The sequence below is a fragment of the Boleophthalmus pectinirostris genome, unplaced genomic scaffold (genome assembly GCF_026225935.1).
Source record: "Boleophthalmus pectinirostris isolate CB_2022bp ecotype Guang Dong unplaced genomic scaffold, ASM2622593v1 HiC_scaffold_4, whole genome shotgun sequence".
NCBI classification, from domain to species: Eukaryota; Metazoa; Chordata; class Actinopteri; order Gobiiformes; family Gobiidae; genus Boleophthalmus; species Boleophthalmus pectinirostris.
The window spans coordinates 41,206,491-41,229,817 of NW_026571353.1; the positions used below are offsets into that span (position 1 = coordinate 41,206,491).

At 44.7% G+C, this 23,327-nt stretch overlaps 1 protein-coding gene across 1 annotated transcript; it reads left to right on the top strand.

Moving 5' to 3' along the window:
- Nucleotides 1–10,115: 10,115 nt before the first annotated feature.
- Nucleotides 10,116–21,515, top strand: LOC110159191 (PR domain zinc finger protein 12-like). Its single transcript, XM_055161864.1, has 8 exons — nt 10,116–10,350; nt 14,198–14,263; nt 16,219–16,343; nt 18,288–18,443; nt 19,730–19,844; nt 20,541–20,831; nt 21,311–21,369; nt 21,450–21,515. Exons 1-8 carry the CDS (start codon nt 10,116–10,118, stop codon nt 21,513–21,515), a joined length of 1,113 nt encoding a protein of 370 aa, XP_055017839.1.
- The last annotated feature ends 1,812 nt before the right edge of the window (nt 21,516–23,327 follow it).

Here is a 23,327-nt window from a genome sequence, read left to right on the forward strand (position 1 = left end):
GATGGAGAGTGAGATTGACAGGTGGACAGGTGCAGCGCGGGCAGTGATGTGGGCGCTGTATCGGACCGAGTCTGGATTTGGCGTCAGTCTCCGTTCCTCCCCTCACCTCTGGTCATGACGATACAAGCGACACAAATGAGTTTCCTCCGCAGGGCGTCTGGGCGTCTCACTTAGAGACAGAGTGAGGAGCTCGGAGTAGAGCCGCTGCTCCTCCACGTGGAGAGGAGCGTCTGAGGGGAGGACGTCTGTTCTGATGCCTCCTGGACGTGTCCCTCAGGAGGTGTTCATGTCCCACCAGGAGGAGACTCAGGACACTGGAGGGACTATGTCTCTGGACTGGTCTGGGAACACCTCAGGATCCCTCAGAGGAGCTGGAGGAAGTGTCTGGGGTGAGGGAAGTCTGGGAGTCTCTGCTCAGACTGAGACCCGACCCCAGAGAAGAGGAAGAACATGGATGGATGGATAAACAAGGACTGAACCATAAGATCTAAACCTGGACTAAACCTGGACTAAACCTGGACTAAACCTGGACTAAACCTGGACTAAACCTGGACTAAACCTGGACTTGAGCGAGAGAGACGGCGACGGCTGCACTGAGCCCTGCACGGTGTGGAGCTCTGCACCAGTTCTTTCGCCTGCGGTCACCCGACACTCAGTCCTGGTTCAGTCCTGGTTTAGTCCTGGTTCAGTCCTGGTTCAGTCCTGGTTTAGTCCTGGTTTGTCCAGTCAGTCCTGGTTCAGTCCTGGTTCTGGTCAGCTGGTTCAGTCCTGGTTCAGTCCTGGTTCAGTCCTGGTTCAGTCCTGGTTCAGTCCTGGTTCAGTCCTGGTTCAGTCCTGGTTCAGTCCTGGTTCAGTCCATAAGAGTCAAAATTGGATGAAACGGGAAACATCCATTATCCATTTTTTTCATTATTCATTTAAACACAAAATCAGAAACTGAAAAAAACAAATCATCTGTTTTTTTGTTGTTGTTTTAGTTTTAGAGACAAATAATGAAGAAATAGTTTTTTTGTTTTCTTATTTTTGGTTTTATTTTGAAAAACGTCCATATTTCTCAGTTTTCTGATCTGATGTTTTAATGTTTCCTTTTCTCAAACTGACCTGGAGTTGTATTTTTGTAAAAGTCCACAGCAGGTGCTCCTCAAGGACGAGACTCAACAACAAACAGACGACGAAGGCGAGTTTGTAACATAAAAACTTACTGTGATAAAGTAAAAAGTGCTCTGTTCCACCTTGTGATGTCATGTTAACAGTTTTACTGCGGCTCTTTCATAAACTCCATTTCTTGCAAGAGCTAAAATTTGTAGCTCACTGGAGGAAAAAAGTTCAGAGGTTCCTGCTGTTCACCTTCACTAGAATCATTTGGATCATTTCAGTTCTGGAATCGACGATCTCCACTGAACTGAAGGTGAAACGAGCTGTTAACATGACATCACAAGGTGGAACAGAGCATTTGGAGCTTTGGAAACGTAGAGTAACACAAGACACAGGATTATTCAAACATGTGTGAATGAAACAAAACAAAAAATAAATAAACTCCAGGTCTGTGATGAGGAAACTATATTTGAACACAGATCAGAAAATCATCTGTGGAAGTTAAATTCAATGGAAGATTTGGAAAAGTCTCTTTCCCGCAGCTCCAGTGGTTCTGTTCAGTTCTCATGAGTTTGTTCTGATTATTTCTGAACATCTGCACCTTTTGTTTAAAAGAGACGACAATAAATGCGCTGACAGGATTTTGAATGTTCAAAAATTATAATTCCAAACCATAAGGTGAGAGGAAAGAGTTAAACATTTCAGATTTAGACCTAAAAATCTGATCAGTTCTACACATGGAGGAGCTGTAAAGTCATGAAAAACTCACTTTAGCTCATGAAAAAGTCATGGAAAAGTTTTGAAATTGTGTCAGTGAAAAAGAGTGTGAACACTGAAGATAATTTATTCCATGAGGTTTGGAATTTTTAACACCGATAAATTTCTCACTTTGAATTTTTTAACTCTAAAAAAACATGTTTGAATTATTTTTATTCTGAATTTTAGTTGCTGAAATTTTAAGTACACTTTTTCACTATGATTAAAATTTTAAATACAAATTTTACCTTTTTAAATATTTAGCACTACGGAAGCCCAGTAAATAAAAAAAATAATAAAAGCCTTGCAGAAAGTCATACTCACGAGTTTTAAACACATAATTGTCTTTAAAACTTGTAGTTATGTCTTTAAAACTCATAATTATGTCTTTATAATGTGTAAATATGACTCTAAAACTCGTAATTATGACTTAAAACTTGTAATTGTTAAAACTCCTAATTATGACTCTAAAACTCGTAATTGTCGTTAAAACTCCTAATTATGACTCTAAAACTCGTAATTATGTTGTTAAAACTCATAATTATGACTCTAAAACTTATAATTATGTCTTTAATTCATAATTATGACTAAAACTTGTAGTGATGTCTTTAAAACTCGTAGTTATGTATTTAAAACTTGCAATTATGTCTTTAGAACTCGTAATTATGACTCTAAAACTCCTAATTATGTCGTTAAAACTCACAAGTATGAATCTAAAACACGTAATTATGTCTTTATAATGTGTAATTATGACTCTAAAACTTGTAATTATGTCTTTAATTCGTAATTTTGACTAACTCGTAGTTATGTCTTTAAAACTTGTGATTATGTCTTTAAAACTCGTAATTATGACTCTAAAACTTGTAATTATGACTCTAAAACTGTAATTATGACTCTAAAACTCATTATGAATCTAAAACTCCTAATTATGACTTTCTGTGAGGCTTTTATTTTTGTATTTATCTATTTATTTTTTCAGCAACTAAAATTCTGCCTAAAAATAATCCAAACATGTTTCTTCAAAGTTAAAAAATTCAAAGCGCAAATTCCGCGGCGTCTGACGGAACAAACGATCTTCCCTCTTCGTTCCATAAACACGGGGCCTTTAAATCTCTCGCAGTCGTGTTTATTCCAGTGTTGCCGTCGCATCGTCTTCGTCGTCGTCACTTGTTGCGTCCACACCGCAGCGCCCCCTGGTGTACGCCCCCCCCCCCCGTCGCATGGCTCCGGTGTGAGTGATGCTGCGGGCGATAAAAGCCGACGGTAAAAAAAAAACGGTGAATCCATAATTGATGTCCGGTCCGGAGCAGCTGGAGCTTCATCGTTTCTCTTCTTTATCATTTATTCATACACGACTCAAACAGATGGAGCCATTAGGAACAACTGTAATCACAACGTGCGCGCTCACCGTGCACGCCCCTCGTACTGTAACCACATCCACGTGCACGCCCCTCGTACTGTAACCACATCCACGTGCACGCCCCTCACAGGTCTGCACAGACTCGAGCGAACGGGACGTCAAGAAAATCACGAAGCCGACGTTTAAAAACTGAAGAAAAAGACCGAAAACTCAATTCTGATTTTAAAACCACAACGATAATAAAAATGCTGTTTCTTTAGATCGTTTCCAACCCAAGTTTAAAGCGCTCGACCTGATTTTTACGCTATTTAAAACGTGAAAAAAACAGAATGATCGTGTTTTTTGGACTCTACAGACCCTGAATGTGACGTCACGGTCTCGCCCTGATCCACTTCCGGCGAGTCAGAGTCAGTAGACCGTTAATGTAAAGTGAGCACATTTTCGAGTCGTTCCTTTAATTTTTCTCTTTCAGACACGTGGTGGAAAAGTGTTCTGTGATCAGCAAAGAGATAAACACACAGGTTCAGTTTTACCGGGTCCCGGCTGAAGTTGACGGACGAGATGATTCAGAGTCTCACCTCTGAAGTGTTGAATGACACAGACTCGTGTGGAAAAAGAAAAAGACACAAATGTGAAAAAAACTGAACTGGCCCAACTAATTCAACTTATAAAATGATCTGTATTTACCTCATGTGAGAAATGCGACAGTTGGACTCGATCCAAACCAGAGTCCTGACCCAGCGGGAGCAGAGTTTGGTTCTGGTGGGGTTTTCCCTGGGACGAAGCAAATCCGCGGGGAACACGGACGCTCAGAACAACATAAAACCAACCAAACTGGATTCACGTTTCTGTCCGGACACTTTGCACCACGTCAGAAGCAGCCGCAGTCCTCGAGCACAGACGACCGGAGCAGCTCGTCCAGACCTGCAGTCCACAGCACATCTCACTTTCTCCACACAGAACCACTCGGACCCAGGCTGTTGGGATCTGATCTTACTCGCCCCATCTGGAACCAGGACATGGAGGACGGCGCCTCCAGACCATCTGACCAACGCGCCTGGAGGACCAGACCAAGGACCAGACCAAGGACCAGACCAAGACCAAGGACCAGGACCAGACCAAGGACCAGACCAAGGACCAGAACCAGGACCAGACCAAGACCAGACCAAGGACCAGACCAAGGACCAGACCAAGGACCAGACCAAGGACCAGACCAAGGACCAGACCCAGGACCAGACCCAGGACCAGACCAGGACCAGACCAAAGACCAGACCAAGACCAAGGACCAGACCAAGGACCAGACCCATTGTCACACTGGAGTGAAGAACATCAGGACAAACATTTCTTCACTCAAGGACCAAAGATGTCGCCAAAACTGTTAAACTTAAGCCACTGAACTTTCAGACTGTGAAGCTTCTTAAATTCTCTCCTCTGTCACATAGACTCGAAGAAAAACATTTTTTCCTTCCCGCTCTCTTGGGGCGGGTCAATGAAACCCAAAAATTAATTTTCAAATAAATTCTCGCCAGGTGAGAAAATACATTTTTGGGTCTGATTGACCCGCCCCAAGAGAGCGGGAAGGAAAAAAAAATGTCTTCGGGTCAATGTGACCTCAAGGAGAGCGTGAGGGTTCTAAGGAAAACCAAATCATCTGCAGGAGTTTCAAAACTTCATGCAGAAACTTCATGCAGCTTGAGCTTCTCTAAAACATCTCCACATTCTTCCACATTTTTTCCTAAATAATCTTTTGGAAAAACCTAAAACCTGCAGCTTCTAATCGAGGTGATCTGAAACTTTATTTTTTACCATGCTTTGATGAACCACCTTAATAAAAAATATGTTCCTAATGCAGGACTCCAAATCAGCCCCTGAAACCGCCGGCCACAGTGAGCTTCATTTGACTGGAGCTGAACTCTGTGGAGACGCAGACGAGAAATAAAGAATCACTCAAACAAAACACAACTCCAGCTCTGATTGGGATGAGCTTTAGAACACAGTGCACTGTGTAACTTTTCTGTTGGGCGTTCGTCACCTGCTCGTTTCTATGGATACGTCATTGCTCTGCCTGGAATGTTCCACAGTGTGACTTTAAACAGCTCTGCTTTACATTTATTCAATCACAGGTGGATTTACAGCTCAAAAATCCCTCGAAAAACATGAAACGAGACGCTCTGACTGTTGAGCGGGGTCGCCCCTCCACAGATCTGATCTGGAACTTGGTCTGGTTTGGTCTCCGTGGAGATAGAAAGGTTTAATGCCGTACTGTGGAGCATTGCAGAGTTTGACTGACTGGACGCTCCACTGGAAACAAAAAGTGCCGCAGTGAGTCTTTATATCTGATCAGTGTTGGGTTTGTGAGGTTTAGGAGCTTCAGGTGACAGTCTGGTTCTTGTCGGTCGGTGAAAAACGGCGATGGAAACAGTAAGTGCTCCAGACGAGGCCCCGGACGAGGCTCCGGACGAGGCCCCAGCGCCGTCCCTCCCGAGCGTACGGTGTGTGTTTGTGTGATATGAGTGCAGCCGCGTCCCCACAGACCGTACGATATCATAAAGTCCAGGAAGTGTGAGCACTCTTCTGATTAAAGATTCAGACGATGGATCTGGAGCCGAGCCAAATGTGGTGACTGCATCCTCGCACCGCCACGCCCCCCCCCCACCACGCCGCCACGCCCCCCTGCCCCTGCCCCCCCCCCCCCACACACACACACACACACACACGCTGCTGTGGACGAACCTGCAGAAGAACAAACCCTCACAGTCACATGGCTCCAGTCCAAACCGAGGAGTTTTACACGTCCACGTTTGGTCTTTTTGTTTGACTCTGAGCTTCTCGTTTAAACTCATTGAAAAGATCAACATAAACATATTTTATCATTTTGACCTTCTGCCTCGACTAAAGCTGCAACGCTTTTATTTTAGAGACAACAAAGATTGAACTAAACCAGGTCTAAACCAGGTCTAAACCAGGTCTAAACAAGGTCTAAAAGCAGGTCTGAACCAGGACTAAACAAGGACTAAACCAGGTCTAAACAAGGACTAAAAACCAGGTCTAAACCAGGTCTAAACCAGGTCTAAACAAGGACTAAAACCAGGTCTAAACCAGGTCTGAACCAGATCTAAACCAGGTCTGAACCAGTTCTAATCCAGGTCTGAACCAGTTCTAAACCAGGTCTAAACCAGGTCTAAACAAGGACTAAAACCAGGTCTAAAAGCAGGTCTGAACCAGGACTAAACAAGGACTAAACCAGGTCTAAACAAGGACTAAAACCAGGTCTAAAATCAGGTCTAAACCAGGTCTAAACAAGGACTAAAACCAGGTCTAAACCAGGTCTGAACCAGATCTAAACCAGGTCTGAACCAGTTCTAAACCAGGTCTAAAACCAGATCTAAACCAGGTCTGAACCAGATCTAAACCAGGTCTGAACCAGTTCTAAACCAAGTCTAAAACCAGGTCTTAAACCAGTTTTAAACAAGGTCTAAACAAGGTCTAAAAAGGTCTAAACAAGGTCTAAACAAGGTCTAAACCAGGTCTAAACCAGGTCTAAACCAGGTCTAAACCAGGTCCAAATAGAGGTGGATGTTGAGGGTCATTAAATGAAGATAATGTCGTGTTCTGATGTTTCCTCATCAAAATCAGACCTGGACTTGTGTTTGTTTCTTTCACATGTTTGAGTGACTCTTTATTATGAGTCTGTTTACATCTCCAAAGCTCAAAACACTCTGCTCCACCTCGTGATGTCATGAGGTGGTGGTTGAACAGCTCCATTTCCCTTTAGTTTCATAGAGATCGATGACTCCAGAGCTGAAAAAAGATCCAAATGATTCTAGTGAAGGTGTGTGGAGTTTAAAAACACAGTGGAGCACTTCCTGTATCACCACATGATGACATCACAAGGTGGAACAGAAGAACTCCGTCTAAATATGCAGATTTGTGAGTTAAACATGTGAGTGAAACAAAACACAACTCCAGGTCTGATTGAGATGAAGAAACATCAGAACATCAGAAAAGACAAGAGTCAAGAACCTTTAAGTTTAATATAAACAGATTCAAACCAAGAAATAAATGTGAACATGAGCGCTTCGGTTCGGTTCGTGCGCAGAGACAGTGAAGTTCAGTTTTATAACCGAGTCCTTCAGGTCTGTGATTTGACCTGGTGACGTCACCTGCCCGTCTCCATGGAGATGCGCTGAAAGCCACACACCGGAACATTCAAAAAACACGAACGTGTCCATGAAGCAGGTGACGGACCCGCGAGCTCAGAAGTGAAGGAGTCAGAACTGAACGACTCTCTCCATCTCCTCCTTCTCTCTCCTTCTCTCTCTTTCTCTCTGTCGTATGAATAATCGATGACACATTGTTTTGTAAATGTTTTTTTATTGAGTCTAATGGAGCAGCGCACGAGCCTGATGGACTCCCGCCCCGCGCCCAGACCGGGACTTGGACCGGGGCCTGGACCTCGGTCTGCGGGTCTCGGTCCTGGATGTGCGGGTGTCGGGCCGCGCTGAGGCCGCGCAGCTGCGCTCTGTGCGGCTGATCCGCTAAAAGCCTGTTAGCGCACATTCTTAGCGCACGTTGTGGTGAGTGCGCGGCGCATGAATACTAATGACCCGCGGAACAATGCGTGCGCCGTTTGCGCTCGGTCCCGTCACGCGTGCCAGTCACCTGCCGCTCCGCGCGTGAGCTCCAAAGCGCGTTAAAGCGTGACGCACGACCCCGGCGCAAAACGAGACAAAAACTGCGAAATAAAGAAAAGAGTTCGTTATTAAAGCGCCATTATAGAAGGATTAAGACACAAAGGAGCCGCGCGGGCGCGTGAGGCGCGCGGGGACACGCGCACCGTGCGCGCTCCGAGTCTGAACCAGGACTGAACCAGGACTGAACCAGAACTGAACCAGAACTGAACCAGGACTGAACCAGGACTGAACCAGGACTGAACCAGGACTGAACCAGGACTGAACCAGCTCTGAGCGGGACTTAGTCCGGGGCTGGTGGGCCTCTTCAGGCCGCAGGAGTTCAGATACACGTGGATCTTTACAAAATGAAAATACTGGAGTCACTTCAGAGACGAAACTGAGCCGCTGTAAGAGGAACAGTGTTTGATGTTGTACAGTTAGATCCCTAAATAACATAAAGCCAGTATCAATTTATAAAAGCACAAAGTTCAAAATAAAACATTTACAAGTTTTAATTAACCAGATTTATTCCGTTCAGTCCGTGTCATAAAATCCTTTTGTGGAGCTGAAGGCGCGTGAAGAGCCACAGGTGAGACTCCGCATCAACAGGTCACACACACGCACACACACACACGCGCACGCACACACACACACGCACACACACGCACGCACACACACACACACACACACACTTACTCTGGGGACGGTGGTGCGTAAAGTGTCTTGCCTCAGGGCGCGACAGTTTCCACAGACCGTGTCTCGTGCTGCTCAGGCCCAGCCCCGCTCATCATCAGACACACACACACGCGCACACACGCACACACGCGCACACACACACACGCACGCACACACACGCGCACACACACGCGCACACACGCGCACACACGCACACACACACACACGCGGGTTCGGCCTCTCCGTGATGTTCTGAGATGTTCTGAGATGTTCTGAGATGTTCTGAGATGTTCTGAGATGTTCTGAGATGTTCTGAGATGTTCTGAGATGTTCTGAGAGGTTCTGAGATGTTCTGAGATGTTCTGAGAGGCTGGAGTGTCCCTCACGCTCTTGTTTCATTTCATGTGTTTGCGGAGCGCGCGCGGATGAACACGCCTCAGTTGTGCGTCAAAATCAATAACCTTCACCTCGAGCTCTTTCACTCACGACTCCTTTTGTCCACGAGCGAAACATTTCACCTCTTTATCTCCAGCTGCTCTTTTATTCAGACTTTATGATGGAAATTCCTCTGAAATAAAACTCAAACTGAAAGAGAAAAGATGTTCAGGCCTAAAGAAAAACCTGATGTTTAGAGACATTTCAGTCTCAGGTGAGGAGGACGTGAGGACTGGTGCGAGAAATATTCTAACCCAAATAGAAAAAATCCATAAATGTTGATTGTTTCTCTCTTTCTCTTTCTCTCTAAACCGCCCCTCCCCGCATTTCTGTGTCGTTCTGGGCAGAAAAGAAAGTTCCAGTTGAAAAACGCCGCATCAGGTTGTGCGCGCCCCCGCCCTCCGGAGCACGTCTCCAAACAACAACAACATCATTATTACGGCTTCAATACGCCCACGTGCACGCGCTCTCACCGGTGAACGCGCGCCCACACACACAGACACACACACACACACACACTTACACACACAGAGGCGCGCGCACACTCCTCCCTCGCGACAGGAGAAGGAGGAAGAGGAGGAGGTGTGCGTCTTTAAAAGGACCCGTGTCTGCGCGTCTCTCCATTTGACAAATCACTCCGGAAGAAAGTGTCCAAAAACGGCCTCAGATTCACCAAACTTCAGCCTAAGATTTAAGACTTTTGTTGGTTTTAGAGTTTAAGTTTTGGCACCTCCGGAGGCAAAAAACAAAAAACTCACCCGAAGAGGAGAAGAAGAGGAGGAGCACCTGTGTCCGGGAACCACTTGGATCCGAAGTCCGTCTCCAGATCCGAGCCCCGGGAGAGCGCGTCTTTACTCCGGGAGAGGTCACGCCGCTCTCCCCGCGCACGTCCGCCTCTCGCCCGGGTAAACTATCGCTCTGACCCCGCTCCGTCGGCGCGCTCCTCCGGGTCAGAAGGTCGATCGCGCAGCGTCTCTTCAGCTTGACTCTCTGGCCCCCGGGGAAAATCCATCACATCTCCCCGCGCAGGCTCAGCTTCTGCCGGGATACAGCTGACTCTCTGACCCCGGGCCTCCTCTTCCTCCATCTCCTTCCTTCCTCTTCCTCCTCTGATCGCCGCGATGGGCTCGGTTCTGCCCGGGTCCAGCCTGGCGCTCAAAGCCGGGTTCAAGCCTCAGCCCGCGGTGCCGCTGTCCCTCGCTGACATCATCACGTCGGACGTCCTGCACAGCTTCCTGTACGGCCGCTGGAGGCACGTGCTGGGCGAACACCCGCAGCACGAGGACCGCACGGCCCCGAGCGCGAGCCCCAAGACCGCGTTCACGGCGGAGGTCCTCGCGCAGTCCTTCTCCGGAGGTCAGTGGCGCAGCGGGAGGGCATCCGGACATTTCTACATTTCACTTACACATTCTACCACTTTTAAATGATCCTCTTACTAAAAAATGAACAGTATTTTTTGTCATTTCATCACCATGGTAACTGAATAAAATTATAACTCGATGCGTAAAATCCGATCGCCTCGAATAAACGCCAACAGGTGCCTTTTACGCGCAGCCGCACACTCCAAACCTCCGCTCATTTACATGCACATATTTTGTTTTTAATGACGCTTTTAATTTCGTGTAAATTCAGCCAATTATATCGAGCTAATTAAACAAGAATTGAGTGCGTAAAATTGCACATTACGCATTCGAAAAACCAATTGGTCTTCGCGCGTAACGGAGACTTAACGCGGTGATCCAAGACTTTATTTAGACCAAACTGACGGAGATTATCTTAAATAATCTCGAATTTTTTTTAAATTCTAGTTTATTAAAAATCGATCCCGTATTATAAGATTTATTTTCTGTTTTTTACGCTTTCCCCGCTGCTTTTACGCGCTCTTTAAAGTCACATTTTCTCGATATTTACGCACGATCGTGTCAAAAAGAAACAATTATTCAGGATTTTTAAAAACGAATTTCCAAACATATTTTCTCCATAGCAACAACGCGTCACAATTTCGTAAAGATCTCCATTAAGGACAAAACGAGCGTAAAATGTGTATGGTGTTTTGGGGATTTTTACGCACGTTTTTTTTTCCAAAAGCATCCCGTTTTTAGGCCACATGGAAAACGTAAATTGTGGATCATTTCGATTAAATTTGCGGATATAAATTGTCAGCATACTCTTTTACGCGAGGGAGAATGGGATGTTTATGTGCGTAGTTATACTTTTATTTATCGAAGTTACGTAAACGATCGTAGAAGCAACAGGTTTGAGTTTTCGGTCGTTGGCGCGAGCTCCGGCCTGCAGCGGCGAAGGCCTCAAAAGAAAAAAGAAAAAAAACGTAAAACCGTAGAATTTGTGTCATAAAAATGTCGTTCGTTGAAAAATAAATGGAAAAACGCTTCGAGGATACGGCCGTTTAACGAACTCTCGCTTTTAAATGCGTTTGCGTAATTGGTTTAATTGGGTAAAACAAAAAGAAAAAAAAAATCTTGGAGTGTTTCTGAAAAGCGCGTGATCAGAGCGTGACTAAAAACGCAAAACGAAAAAAAAAAAGTCAGAAAACGATCACAAACACGCTCAAGGTTCAGATTTCGATGCGTCCTGTGCGTAAAATGTGATTATTTATTAAACGCGCGTAAAGGAGTGGTGTGGCACGCGTAACAGCCGTGTGAAGGTATGACCGATGTTTGGATTTGACGTTTGGCAAAATCAGGTGAAATTTGATTCAAAGTGTGCGTATTTTTCATATTTTTATATTCTATTATGATTATTTATAACGTCAACTGTTCGGGTTTAGAGTTTAATTTTACGCGTTTAAAAAAACTCGCGCTCGTGGCATACACACTATTTACGTAGGACTAAAATAAATATATATATATACATATATACGCCTTATTATTGTTATTATTATGACATTATGACGTAACTGAGAGCCTTTTAAATTAAGAGCATCGCGTGTTTAATTTTTTGTTTGTTGTGTTCATTTAGTTTTCATCCTGCTTAATGCAGGATTTAATTGAGTCACTACGTCACTTTTTGCCGAAGTGTCTCCATGGAGATGTTACTGCTTTGGCCGAAGTATTTGGTACTAAACTAAAATCTATGTTCACGGCGGCGTTAGAAGACAAAGTTACAGGTCAGATCTTCGAAAAGGCGACCACGGTACTCAAAAAAAAAGTGTTAAAATCTCGACTCTCACAGAATCAATTTTAACATTTTCTCAGAGTTTATATGAGTTTAATCCGTTCTATTTTTATTAATTTAACACTTTCGGAAATGTTAATTAAGTCACACTGGACCAAAGTTCCTCTATTTTAACCCAAAATCCAGAGTTACATGAACGTTTTGAGAGTAAACAGATAACACTTTGTAGCGTTATCCTGATTTAACTAAACAACACACAGAGGGGTTTTATTTTGACACTTTATTTGAGTTAATTTAAGATGAAATTATGAACAAAACTGGTTCAAACTGGTCTTCTCTCACGGGAGTTTGAAGCAGTGGTGGGAGGAGACAAATTAACACTAAGGGGAGTTGAATTAACATCAAATAAGCCCAACTCCAACCCCCGTGTAACTTTCAAATTGTTAAAATGATGCTTTTTGTGTTAAAAAACAACTCTGAAAAATTTTAACCCTCAATTTTTTTCGGTGTAACAGTAAAAATTTGCGTTTTTCAAGATATTTTTGAACTATAATGACATTCGTATCACCATAAATGCAAGTTTAATAAGGCAAACATACGGCGGGACTTTCTAAACAAAGCAGAAACGTTTCCATTGAGTCCAGCGCGCCGACCGTTCAAAAGTCCCATAGTGCGACTTTAATACTGAAAGCTTATCTCGGGCATTAGGCCGTAATCTTTCTTTTTGTCGTCACCTCAAGTCGACACTAATAGGCCGAGTTGACAGTTAATTATTTTACGCTTTAAAACGCGCCCCCCCTTTCGCGTTCTCAATCGCCTTTTCACGCGCGCGCACCTGTTAGCGCTGTTATCACGAGCTCATTCACTTTCATTGGCTCCATTACGCGACGCTAATCCCGTGATCCCGTGTCGCCGCTCCCGTCTGCGCCGCGAGCCCCGCCCCCCACGAGCCCCCCCGCACCCCACGAGCCCCCCCCCGCACCCCGCGTTTCACTTTGCATTTATAGCCCCTTTAATGCGCGTGTGAAGGCCCGTTCCCTCGCGCGCGGCCCCCGGCTCTCGTCTCGTGCGCTTTTGTCCCGCCGCTAATCTGCGTCTCGTTTACGTCGTGCCGGTTTCACGCTCGCGGGAGGACCGTGAAATGCGCAGCGACGTTAAAAAGCGCGAGGTTTTTGTGGTGCGGGAGGAGAGCGGCCCCCGACGGCCACAGCGCAGATTAACCCCGTCATAATAAAAGTTTAAAACGATTTAGATACGCGCTTTTTTCTTCTCTTAAGAGGCCGCGGGTCACGTGGTGCGCAGCGTGACGCGACACGACCAGCTGCGGCTTCAAAAGAGCCACACAATCATGTTTGCACAATTACAACTTGTGAACACGAAAGAACATCGCGGCCGTGCGGCGGGAGACGAGCCAAGAATGTCGAAAAGAAAGAAAAGAAACGTAAACTGTTCATCCGTTTAATTCGAACTGCGCATGTCACGACTAAATCACGTGAAATCGAATATTGACGCGTTTGGTCAAAAATTGCAGCACATGGAGTGACTTTTGACTTTTTGAACGTCAAGATTCAGCATAAAGAAATTAGGCCCATTTAAGTCACAGAATTTTCTCTTATTGCGTAAAAAAAAATTATTTAGACGTTTTTGTTTCCCTGGGACAGTTCCAGTTTTGAGCCTGTGTCCTTGTCCCAACAGAATTTCCCAACAAAGAAAATGTGACGATATTGACTCACATGTTCATCGTGAATCGTCTCTTGCAAAACAATTTTAGGATGTCCCAGTTTTTTATTTTGAAATTCTGCTCATTTTAATCTAAACTTGCACATTTTTCCAAATTGTGCAGCTTTACAGGAAACGTCAGGTGTTTTTGTCAGAATCTGGCCCTAATTGTCAAAAAAATATCTTTACTAAATTATTATTCATGCATTTTATACAGTTCATGTTTCAGGACATTGTACTTTTAAATGAACCCTGTGTGAGTTTTGAAGTGAAGGGTCAGAAACCAGATTTTCTCCCACGTTGTAGCGTGTATAAACAGTTTTATCATTTTGTGTTTTTCTTTTCTCAGAGGTGCAGAAACTGTCGAGTCTGGTCCTGCCCAGTGAAGTGATCATCGCCCAGAGCTCCGTGCCAGGTGCATTTTACTTTCACTTTCACTAAATCATGTTTTATTTACACTATTTAAGACAAAATACTCCAGGTTATTGAACACGTGAACTGTACTTATGTATGTGATGATGATGATGTTGGCGCACAAAGAAAGAATGAGAACTTCACACATCAGTTATTTGAGACGTGTGTGTGTTGGAGCAGAAAAAGCAGCACAACAACACAGAAAAATCACACACACCGTCCAACTCACACAATGTGATTTATGAGGACCCACAACACACGACAGGCAGCTGTTAAATTCGGACTTCACATGTCACGACAAAATTATGTGAAATCGAATATTGACGCGTTTGGTCAAAAATAGCAGCACATGGAGTGACTTTTGAAAGGCAAGATTCAGCATAAAGAAATTAGGCCCAAGTCACAGAATTTTCTCTTACTGCATAAAATTTTTTATTTTGTCATCCCTGTTTCCCCAGGACAGTTCCAGTTTTGAGCCTGTGTCCTTGTCCCAACAGATTTAAACAAAACCACTGATTTGTCCCAATTTTATGCAAGAAATGTCCCTATTTTTGAGCAATTTGATCCCTGACAACAGTAAATAGAGACAGAAATTATCATTTGTTTTGGCAAAATACAGAAAATCTGTATTATTATCATGTTATTGAACACGTGAACTGTATTTATGTGTGTGAAGATGCTGATGATGTTGGCGCACAAAGAAAGAATGAGAACTTCACACATCAGTTAGTTGAGACGTGTGTGTGTTGGAGCAGAAGGAGCAGCTCAACAAAACAGAGAAAAATCACACACACCGTCCGACTCACACAATGTGATTTATGAGGACCCACAGCACACAACAGGCAAAGTGTCCGACAGTGTGTGTGACTTTTCTTTACCCACAGAAAGAAAAAGAAAAAACATATACTGCATATAATTTATACTGTGTGTGTGTGTATATAGTGTGTGTGTCTGAGTGTGTGTGTGTGAGTGTGTGCGTGTCTGTGTGTGTGTGTACATGAGTGTGTGTGCATATGTGTGTGTATGTACGTGTGTGAGTAGTGTGTGTGCATGTCAGTGTGTGTGTGTTTGTTTGTGTGTGCGTGTGTGTGTAGTTTGTGTGTGTATAGTGTGTGTGCATGCATGTGTGCATGCATGTGTGTATATATATGTGTGTGTGTACATGTGTCTGTGTCAGTGCGTGTGTGCGTGTGTATATGTGTGTGTATATGTGCGTGTGTATATGTGTGTGTGTGTATATGTGTGTGTGTACATATGTGTGTGTGTACATGTGTCTGTCAGTGCGTGTGTGTGTGTGTATATGTGCGTGTATATATGTGTGTGTGCGTGCATGTGTGTGTGTGTATATATGTGTGTACATGTGTCTGTGTCTCTGCGTGTGTGCTGTGTGTATATGTGCGTGTATATGTGCGTGTGTGTGTATATATGTGTGTGTGTGTATATATGTGTGTGTGTGTATACATATGTGTGTGTGTACATGTGTCTGTGTCTCTGCGTGTGTGCGTGTGTACATGTGCGTGTATATATGTGTGTGTACATGCGTCTGTGTCAGTGTGTGTGTGTGTACATGTGTGTGTGTATATATGTGTGTGTACGTGTGTGTGTGTGTATATATGTGTGTGTATATGTGTGTGTACATGTGTGTGTGTGTGTATATGTGTGTGTACGTGTGTGTGTCAGTGCGTGTGTGTGTGTAGATGCATGCGTACGTGTGTGTATATTGTGTAGTGATTGTGTGTGTGACTTTCATTGTGTGTTCTTACCTTGTTCCTGTTGTGCGTCTTCTTCAGGAGAGGGTGTATGTGCGTGTGTGTATATTGTGTAGTGATTAGTTGTGTGTTCTAACCCTGCTTGTGTTGTGCATTTGCTTCAAAAGAGGATGTACGTGTGTGGGTGTGTATTGTGTAGTGATTCGTTGTGCGTTCTAACCCTGTTCCTGTTGTGCGTTTGCTGCAGGAGAGGGTCTGGGGATCTTCTCGAAGACGTGGATCAAGGCCGGGACAGAGATGGGACCTTTCACCGGACGCCTGGTGTCGCCCGAACACATCGACCTGTTCAAGAACAACAACCTCATGTGGGAGGTACGGGAGGGCATCTGGTTTAATCCTCATGTAGATCGCTCTTCTGACTCCTTCTCACCTCTGGCTCCTTTGGCTCACAGTAGAATCTCGTGGCTCTTCTCTCTGTTCCTGCCGCTCTGAGCCTCGACATTTTGGTCTTTAAATATTCGTATGAACCCGCGACACATGATCCTGGAGTTTTTATTTCACTATTTTGTCCGTCAAAGAAAATCATTACTAATATAAACTCTGGCTCCTGATTGGCTCCTGTGACCGTGAGCATCGTGAGCTTCATTTGAGCATCGCTGAACATTGTGGGGACGTCACACTCGCTGAGAACATTTCTTTATCCAGTCTGTGCACCAGATCAGACCTGAGCGTGTCCAGCTCCAGAGCCACATACAGTCCTTTTTTTTTTTTTGACTCTGATCGGCTCATTTAAGATCATTTAGAATCACAAAATAAACATGTTTCATAATTTGACCTCATGCCTGAACTAAAGCTGCTTTTATTTTATTTTAGAGGTGTTTTTTTAGTGACATTTTTTTGTTCGGCAGCTTCACTTTTTCATTGCTGAGCCAGAAACTTTTCACAACAATGAGATTTACTTTTTTTTTTTTAAATAAAGAAATACAATTAATATTTTGCACAATTGAGTTATTTATTTTGATTTATTTATTTTTTTATTTCATTCATAAAGTATAAAAAGACATCGACAGTGTCACAACATCAAACACACAAGAAATTAATGAAAAGGAAGCAGAAAAAAAAAAGAGTCGTCTTCTGTTCTCTGCTGTCTTTTCACTTTTCCCGACAAAACATCAACACCGATAATTACTTTATCAAATCTTTTAGAACTTTTCAAATCAGGCACAATTATTAATCAACTGCAAATAAAAAGCTTTAACTGTTATGGAGAAGTTAGTTTTTTTTCTCATACATACACATTGCATTTGATTTTGTGTTTTTTTTTTTTTTTTTAATCCCATCATTATACTTGATTCTTTTATTTCTTTGTCGAGGCTTTTCCGTAAGTTAAAGGTTGTATAGAGGATTTTTTTAAGGCCTCCTCCCGCCTCTTTACTCTAGAAATCACGCTTGTTTACATCGCTTGTTCAGAATTACTGTTGAAGTGACCTGTCTAGAAGTAATTTATCGTCCGACGCATCAGTTTTTAGACACTTCATCTGCATCAGCTGCGCCATTGCTGGAAGAAATATCCAAGAATCACCTCAGTTTGTCTTCACTCTTTTTCCACTTCTCTTCTTCTTTCAGCGACCACAGAAACCGACTTTCTTTTGCGGCGAACTGGCCGCGGATTCTCGTCCGCCTGTCGCGACAAACTTTGTGCGAAATGCGAGAGAGCGACAGTTTGAAAAAGCCTCTAAGAACTGCTGCATAAACCACATAATCCCCGCGTGCCAACAAGTCACTTTCACTAAAAACATAGGGAGTTTGATTGACAACCCATCAGCCAATAGATAAAGAGGGATGCTCGTTTTCTATTGGCTGATGCTTATCTGGCCTCACTACGTCCACAGTTGATAGATTTTCATTCTTTTTTTTTTTTTTGGTCATCATAGTTACAAGGCTGCTGTGTCTCTGTAATGGTATTTTAAACTTTCACTGACAATTTGAAAAAAAAAAAAAATCCTCCATACAACCTTTAATGATTTTCACGCCGACGCTTGGCTCCAGAACCTCGACTCTGAGTCTGGGTTTTTTGTGGGTTCCTTTTAAATTGTAGAGACTTGTTCTTATCTCAATCAGACTTTAATATTTACAGATAATATATTGCTCGTTCCTTTATACATTAGTTAAACATTTTGGCCTCCACAATATTTTCTGTTTCTCAATTGGCCACCACTGATCTAAAGTCAAACTTCACCAACACAGGCACTTTTTTAGAAGCTGAGAAATACCTAACTTTGTGTGTGTGTGTTTGTGTGTGTGTTGTGCGTTCAGGTGTTTAACGAGGACGGGACGGTGCGTTACTTCATCGATGCGAGTCAGGAGGACCAGAGGAGCTGGATGACCTACATCAAGTGTGCGAGAAACGAACAGGAGCAGAACCTGGAGGTGGTCCAGGTCGGGTCCAGCATCTTCTACAAAGCTGTGGAGGTGAGACCTGGTTTAGACCTGGTATAGTCCTGGTTTAGTCCTGGTTTAGTCCTGGTTTAGACCTGGTTTAGTCCTTGTTTATTCCTGGTGTAGACCTGGTTTAGTCCTGTTTTAGTCCTGTTTTAGACCTGGTGTAGATCAGGTTTAGTCCTGGTGTAGTCCTAGTTTAGTCATTGTTTAGTTCTTGTTTAGTTCTTGTTTAGTCCTGGTTTGGACCTGGTTTAGACCTGGTTTAGACCTGGTTTAGTCCTGGTTTAGTCCGGGTTTAGTCCTGGTTTAGTCCTGGTTTAGACCTGGTTTAGGTTTAGTCTGGTTTTAGTCTTGTTTAGTCCTGGTTTAGACCTGGTTTAGTCCTTGTTTAGTCCTGGTGTAGACCTGGTTTAGTACTGGTTTAGACCTGATTTAGTCCTGTTTTAGACCTGGTGTAGATCAGGTTTAGTCCTGGTGTAGTCCTAGTTTAGTCATTGTTTAGTTCTTGTTTAGTCCTGGTGTAGACCTGGTTTAGTACTGGTTTAGTACTGGTTTAGACCTGGTTTAGACCTGTTTTAGTCCTGGTTTAGACCGGGTTTAGACTTGGTTTAGACCTGGTTTAGACCTGGTTTAGTCCTGGTGTAGACCTGGTTTAGACCTGGTTTAGTCCTGGTTTAGACCTGGTTTAGACCTGGTTTAGACCTGGTTTAGACCTGGTTTAGACCTGGTTTAGACCTGGTTTAGACCTGGTTTAGTCCTGGTTTAGACCTGGTTTAGACCTGGTTTAGACCTGGTTTAGACCTGGTTTAGTCCTGGTTTAGTTTACCTGGTTTTAGACCTGGTTTAGTCCTGGTTTAGACCTGGTTTTAGTCCTGGTTAGACCTGGTTTAGACCTGGTTTAGACCTGGTTTAGTCCTGGTTTAGACCTGGTTTAGTCCTGGTTTAGACCTGGTTTAGTCCTGGTTTAGACCTGGTTTAGACCTGGTTTAGACCTGGTTTAGTCCTGGTTTAGACCTGGTTTAGACCTGGTTAGACCTGGTTTAGACCTGGTTTAGATCTGGTTTAGATGAGATCTTATGGACACAGCTCCCTCTGGTGGATAAATGCAACAAATACTCCTCAGTGTTTTCAGGTGAAGTGTATCAAAGAAGCTTCTGTGTTAGTTTATACAAAAGTAAAATTAATAGATTGTAAACTGTGTGTGTGTTTGTGTGTGTGTTTGTGTGTGTGTTTGTGTTTGTGTGTGTTTGTGTGTGTGTGTGTTTGTGTGTGTCTTTGTGTGTGTGTATTTGTGTGTGTTTTATGTGTCTCCTCAGACCATCCCTCCGGACCAGGAGCTTCTCGTCTGGTACGGAAACTCACACAACACTTTCCTCGGGATCCCAGGCATCCCCGGAGGAGACGAGGACCACAGCAAGAAGAGCAAGAGCGGTCAGTCCTGCTTTAGTCCTGGTCTGGTCCTGGTCTGGTCCTGGTTCAGTCCTGGTTTAGTCCTGGTTTAGTCCTGCTTTAGTCCTGGTTTAGTCCTGGTCTGGTCCTGGTTCAGTCCTGGTTTAGTCCTGGTTTAGTCCTGGTCTGGTCCTGGTTCAGTCCTGGTTTAGTCCTGGTTTAGTCCTGCTTTAGTCCTGGTTTAGTCCTGGTCTGGTCCTGGTTCAGTCCTGGTTTAGTCCTGGTTTAGTCCTGGTCTGGTCCTGGTCTAGTCCTGGTTTAGTCCTGGTTTAGTCCTGGCTTAGTCCTGGTCTGGTCCTGGTCTAGTCCTGGTTTAGTCCTGGTTTAGTCCTGGGTTAGTCGTGTTTTAGTCCTGGTTTAGTCCTGGTTCAGTCCTGGTTCAGTCCTGGTTTAGTCCTGGTTTAGTCCTGTTTTAGTCCTGGTTTAGTCCTGTTTTAGTCCTGGTTTAGTCCTGTTTTAATCCTGGTTCAGTCCTGGTTTAGTCCTGGTTCAGTCCTGGTTCAGTCCTGGTCTAGTCCTGGTTTAGTCCTGGTTTAGTCCTGTTTTAGTCCTGGTTTAGTCCTGTTTTAGTCCTGTTTTAATCCTGGTTTAGTTCTGGGCTGGTCCTGGTCTGGTCCTGGTTTAGTCCTGGTTTAGTCCTGGTCTAGTCCTGACCCTCTCCTGTCTCTTTTCGTGCAGATGAGTTCCACATTGACTCGGTGGCGGCGGCGGGCCCTGGCTCCGCCCCCTTGGCCGGCGTGCCCTTGAGCGTGGGCAGGATGCGCTGCGTGATCTGTCACCGGGGATTTAACTCGCGCTCGAACCTTCGCTCGCACATGAGGATCCACACGCTCGACAAACCCTTCGTCTGCCGCTTCTGCAACCGCCGCTTCAGTCAGTCGTCCACGCTCCGCAACCACGTCCGCCTGCACACGGGAGAGCGTCCCTACAAGTGTGTGGTCTGCCAGTCCGCCTACTCCCAGCTCGCAGGTACCAGACCGGGTTTAGACCGGGTTTAGACCGGGTTTAGACTGGGTTTAGACCGGGTTTAGACCTGGGATAGACTGGGTTTAGACTGGGTTTAGACTGGGTTTAGACCGGGTTTAGACCGGGAATAGACCGGGTTTAGATCAGGTTTAGACCAGGTTTAGACTGGGTTTAGACCGGGTTTAGTTTTGAGTTTAATACTGGTTTAGTCCTGGTTTAGTTCTGGTTTAGTCCTGGTTTAGTCCTGGTTTAGTTTTGGTTTAGTTCTAGGTTTGGCCCACCTGTACCTGTGTGTGTGTCAGGTCCCCTCGTGTGTGTGTGTCAGGTCCCCTCGTGTGTGTGTGTCAGGTCCCCTCGTGTGTGTGTGTGTGTGTGTCAGGTCCCCTCGTGTGTGTGTGTGTCAGGTGTGTCCCCGTGTGTGTCAGGTCCCCTCGTGTGTGTGTCAGGTGCTGCTCCTGACCCTGTCGTTGTGTGTGTGACAGGGCTCCGTGCGCACCAGAAGAGCGCCCGTCACCGTCCGACCTCGGAGGGGGGGCAGGGCGTGCACTTGGGGCCGGCGGGCGTGCACGTGGGGCCGGCGGGCGTGCACGTGAGCGGGACGAGCGTGCACGTGGGCCACAGCACCCCCCCTCCCCCCCCCCCCACCCCGCCGTCCTGGGACACCACATCCCCACCATGGTCCTGTGAAGACCCGGTCCAGGACCCGGTCCAGGACCCGTTTAGGCCCGGTACAGACCTGGTTTAGTTCTGGTTTGGACCTGGTTTAGATCTGGTTTGGACCTGGTTTAGATCTGGTTTGGACCTGTTACAGACCCTCGAAGGACTCTGGTTTTGAACAATGGTTAAATTTGGTTAAGTCCCAGTTTAGTTCTGGTTTAGACCTGGTTTGGACCTGTTACAGACTCTGTAATGACTCTGGTTTGGTTAAATTTTGTTTAGTCCTGGTTTTTGCACAAATTTAATCCTGATTTAGACCTGGTTTAGACCTGGTTTTGAGTCCTGGTTTAGACCTGGTTCAGTTCTGGGTTAGACTTGGTTTAGACCTGGTTTAGTCCTGGTTTAGACCTGGTTTTGAATCCTTGTTTAGTCCTTGTTTTGACACAGGTTCAGTCCTGGTTCAGTTCTGGTTTAGTCCCAGTTTAGACCTGGTTTGGAGTCCTGGTTTAGTCCTGGTTTAGTCCTGGTTTAGTCCTGGTTTAGACCTGGTTTTGAGTCCTGGTTTAGTTCTGGTTTAGACCTGGTTTAGTCCTGGTTTAGACCTGGTTTGGTCCTGGTTTGGTCCTGGTTTAGTCCTGGTTTGGTCCTGGTTTAGTCCTGGTTTAGTCCTGGTTTAGACCTGGTTTAGTCCTGGTTTAGTCCTGGTTTGGTCCTGGTTTAGTCCTGGTTTAGACCTGGTTTGGTCCTGGTTTGGTCCTGGTTTAGTCCTGGTTTGGTCCTGGTTTAGACCTGGTTTAGACCTGGTTTAGTCCTGGTTTAGAGTCCTGGTTTAGTCCTAGTTTAGTCCTGGTTTAGATTTGGTTCAGTCCTGGTTTAGTCCTGGTTTAGACCTGGTTTAGTCCTGGTTTGGTCCTGGTTTTGAGTCCTGGTTTAGTCCTGGTTTAGTCCTGGTTTAGATCTGGTTTTGAGTCCTGGTTTAGTCCTGTTTTTGGGTCCTGGGTCGGTCTTTGTTTAAACCATTTTAGGTCCAGTTGGTCGTACGAGTCCTGTGAGTATTTGGGACCTGGTGTGTACTCCGGTGTACTGCATGTTTGAAGTACTTTTGCATGTTTGAAGTACTTTTGCCTGCTGAGTTAAAGCTGAGTCTGGGGCAGTGGAGCCGCTCTGGTGGTCAGTGCTGGTACTGCAGCTCCAAAAACTCCTGTATTTATTTAAACGTTTCATGAAAGTTTGAGACGATGACGTAAAGACTCTCCTGCCCCCCGGAGCCACACCACACCTGACCACAAGAGGGCGCCGGGCGTGGGGAGAGATAGACCTGGTTTAGACCTGGTTTAGAGGTTCATTTATAGACTGGTTTAGTCCTGGTTTAGACCTAGTTTGGTCCTGGTTAAAACTGGGTTAAGACCTTTATTAGACCTGGTTTAATCCTGGTTTAGTCCTGGATTAGATTAATTGATTTAGACCTGGTTTAGATTTGGTTTTGTCCTGGTTTAGTCCTGGTCTAGTCCTGGTTTAGTCCCAGACTTAAACCTTTTTGTCTCTTTTTCATTTTGACCCAAATTGGGCCAGAGCCTCTTTTAATCTCAGCGCTGTAAATCTGTAAATCTGTAAATCTGTGTGTTCTCCTTGTTATTCAAATGTCGATGATGATGATGATGATGATGATGATGATGAAGATCTGCTGCATGAGTCTGAACAAAACAAACTTGTCCGTGTGAACGTGAAAATCCAAAGTGTCACTTTATTGTTTGAGTGTGAATAATCCTGTGCTCCTGTGTTAAAGATTATAATTATAATAATAAAGTATTGATTCTGTCTGAAACGCTCTTCGTCCTCTCT

What these genes read in the sequence shown, in the direction of transcription:
- LOC110159191 (XM_055161864.1), top strand. Translation starts at nt 10,116, where the DNA reads ATGGGCTCGGTTCTGCCCGGGTCCAGCCTGGCGCTCAAAGCCGGGTTC. An exon ending in CGCCCAGAGCTCCGTGCCAG is followed by an intron (nt 14,264 to 16,218) that starts GTGCATTTTACT and finishes CGTTTGCTGCAG; the next exon opens with GAGAGGGTCTGGGGATCTTC. An exon ending in CCTCGGAGGGGGGGCAGGGC is followed by an intron (nt 21,370 to 21,449) that starts GTGCACTTGGGG and finishes CGTGGGCCACAG; the next exon opens with CACCCCCCCTCCCCCCCCCC.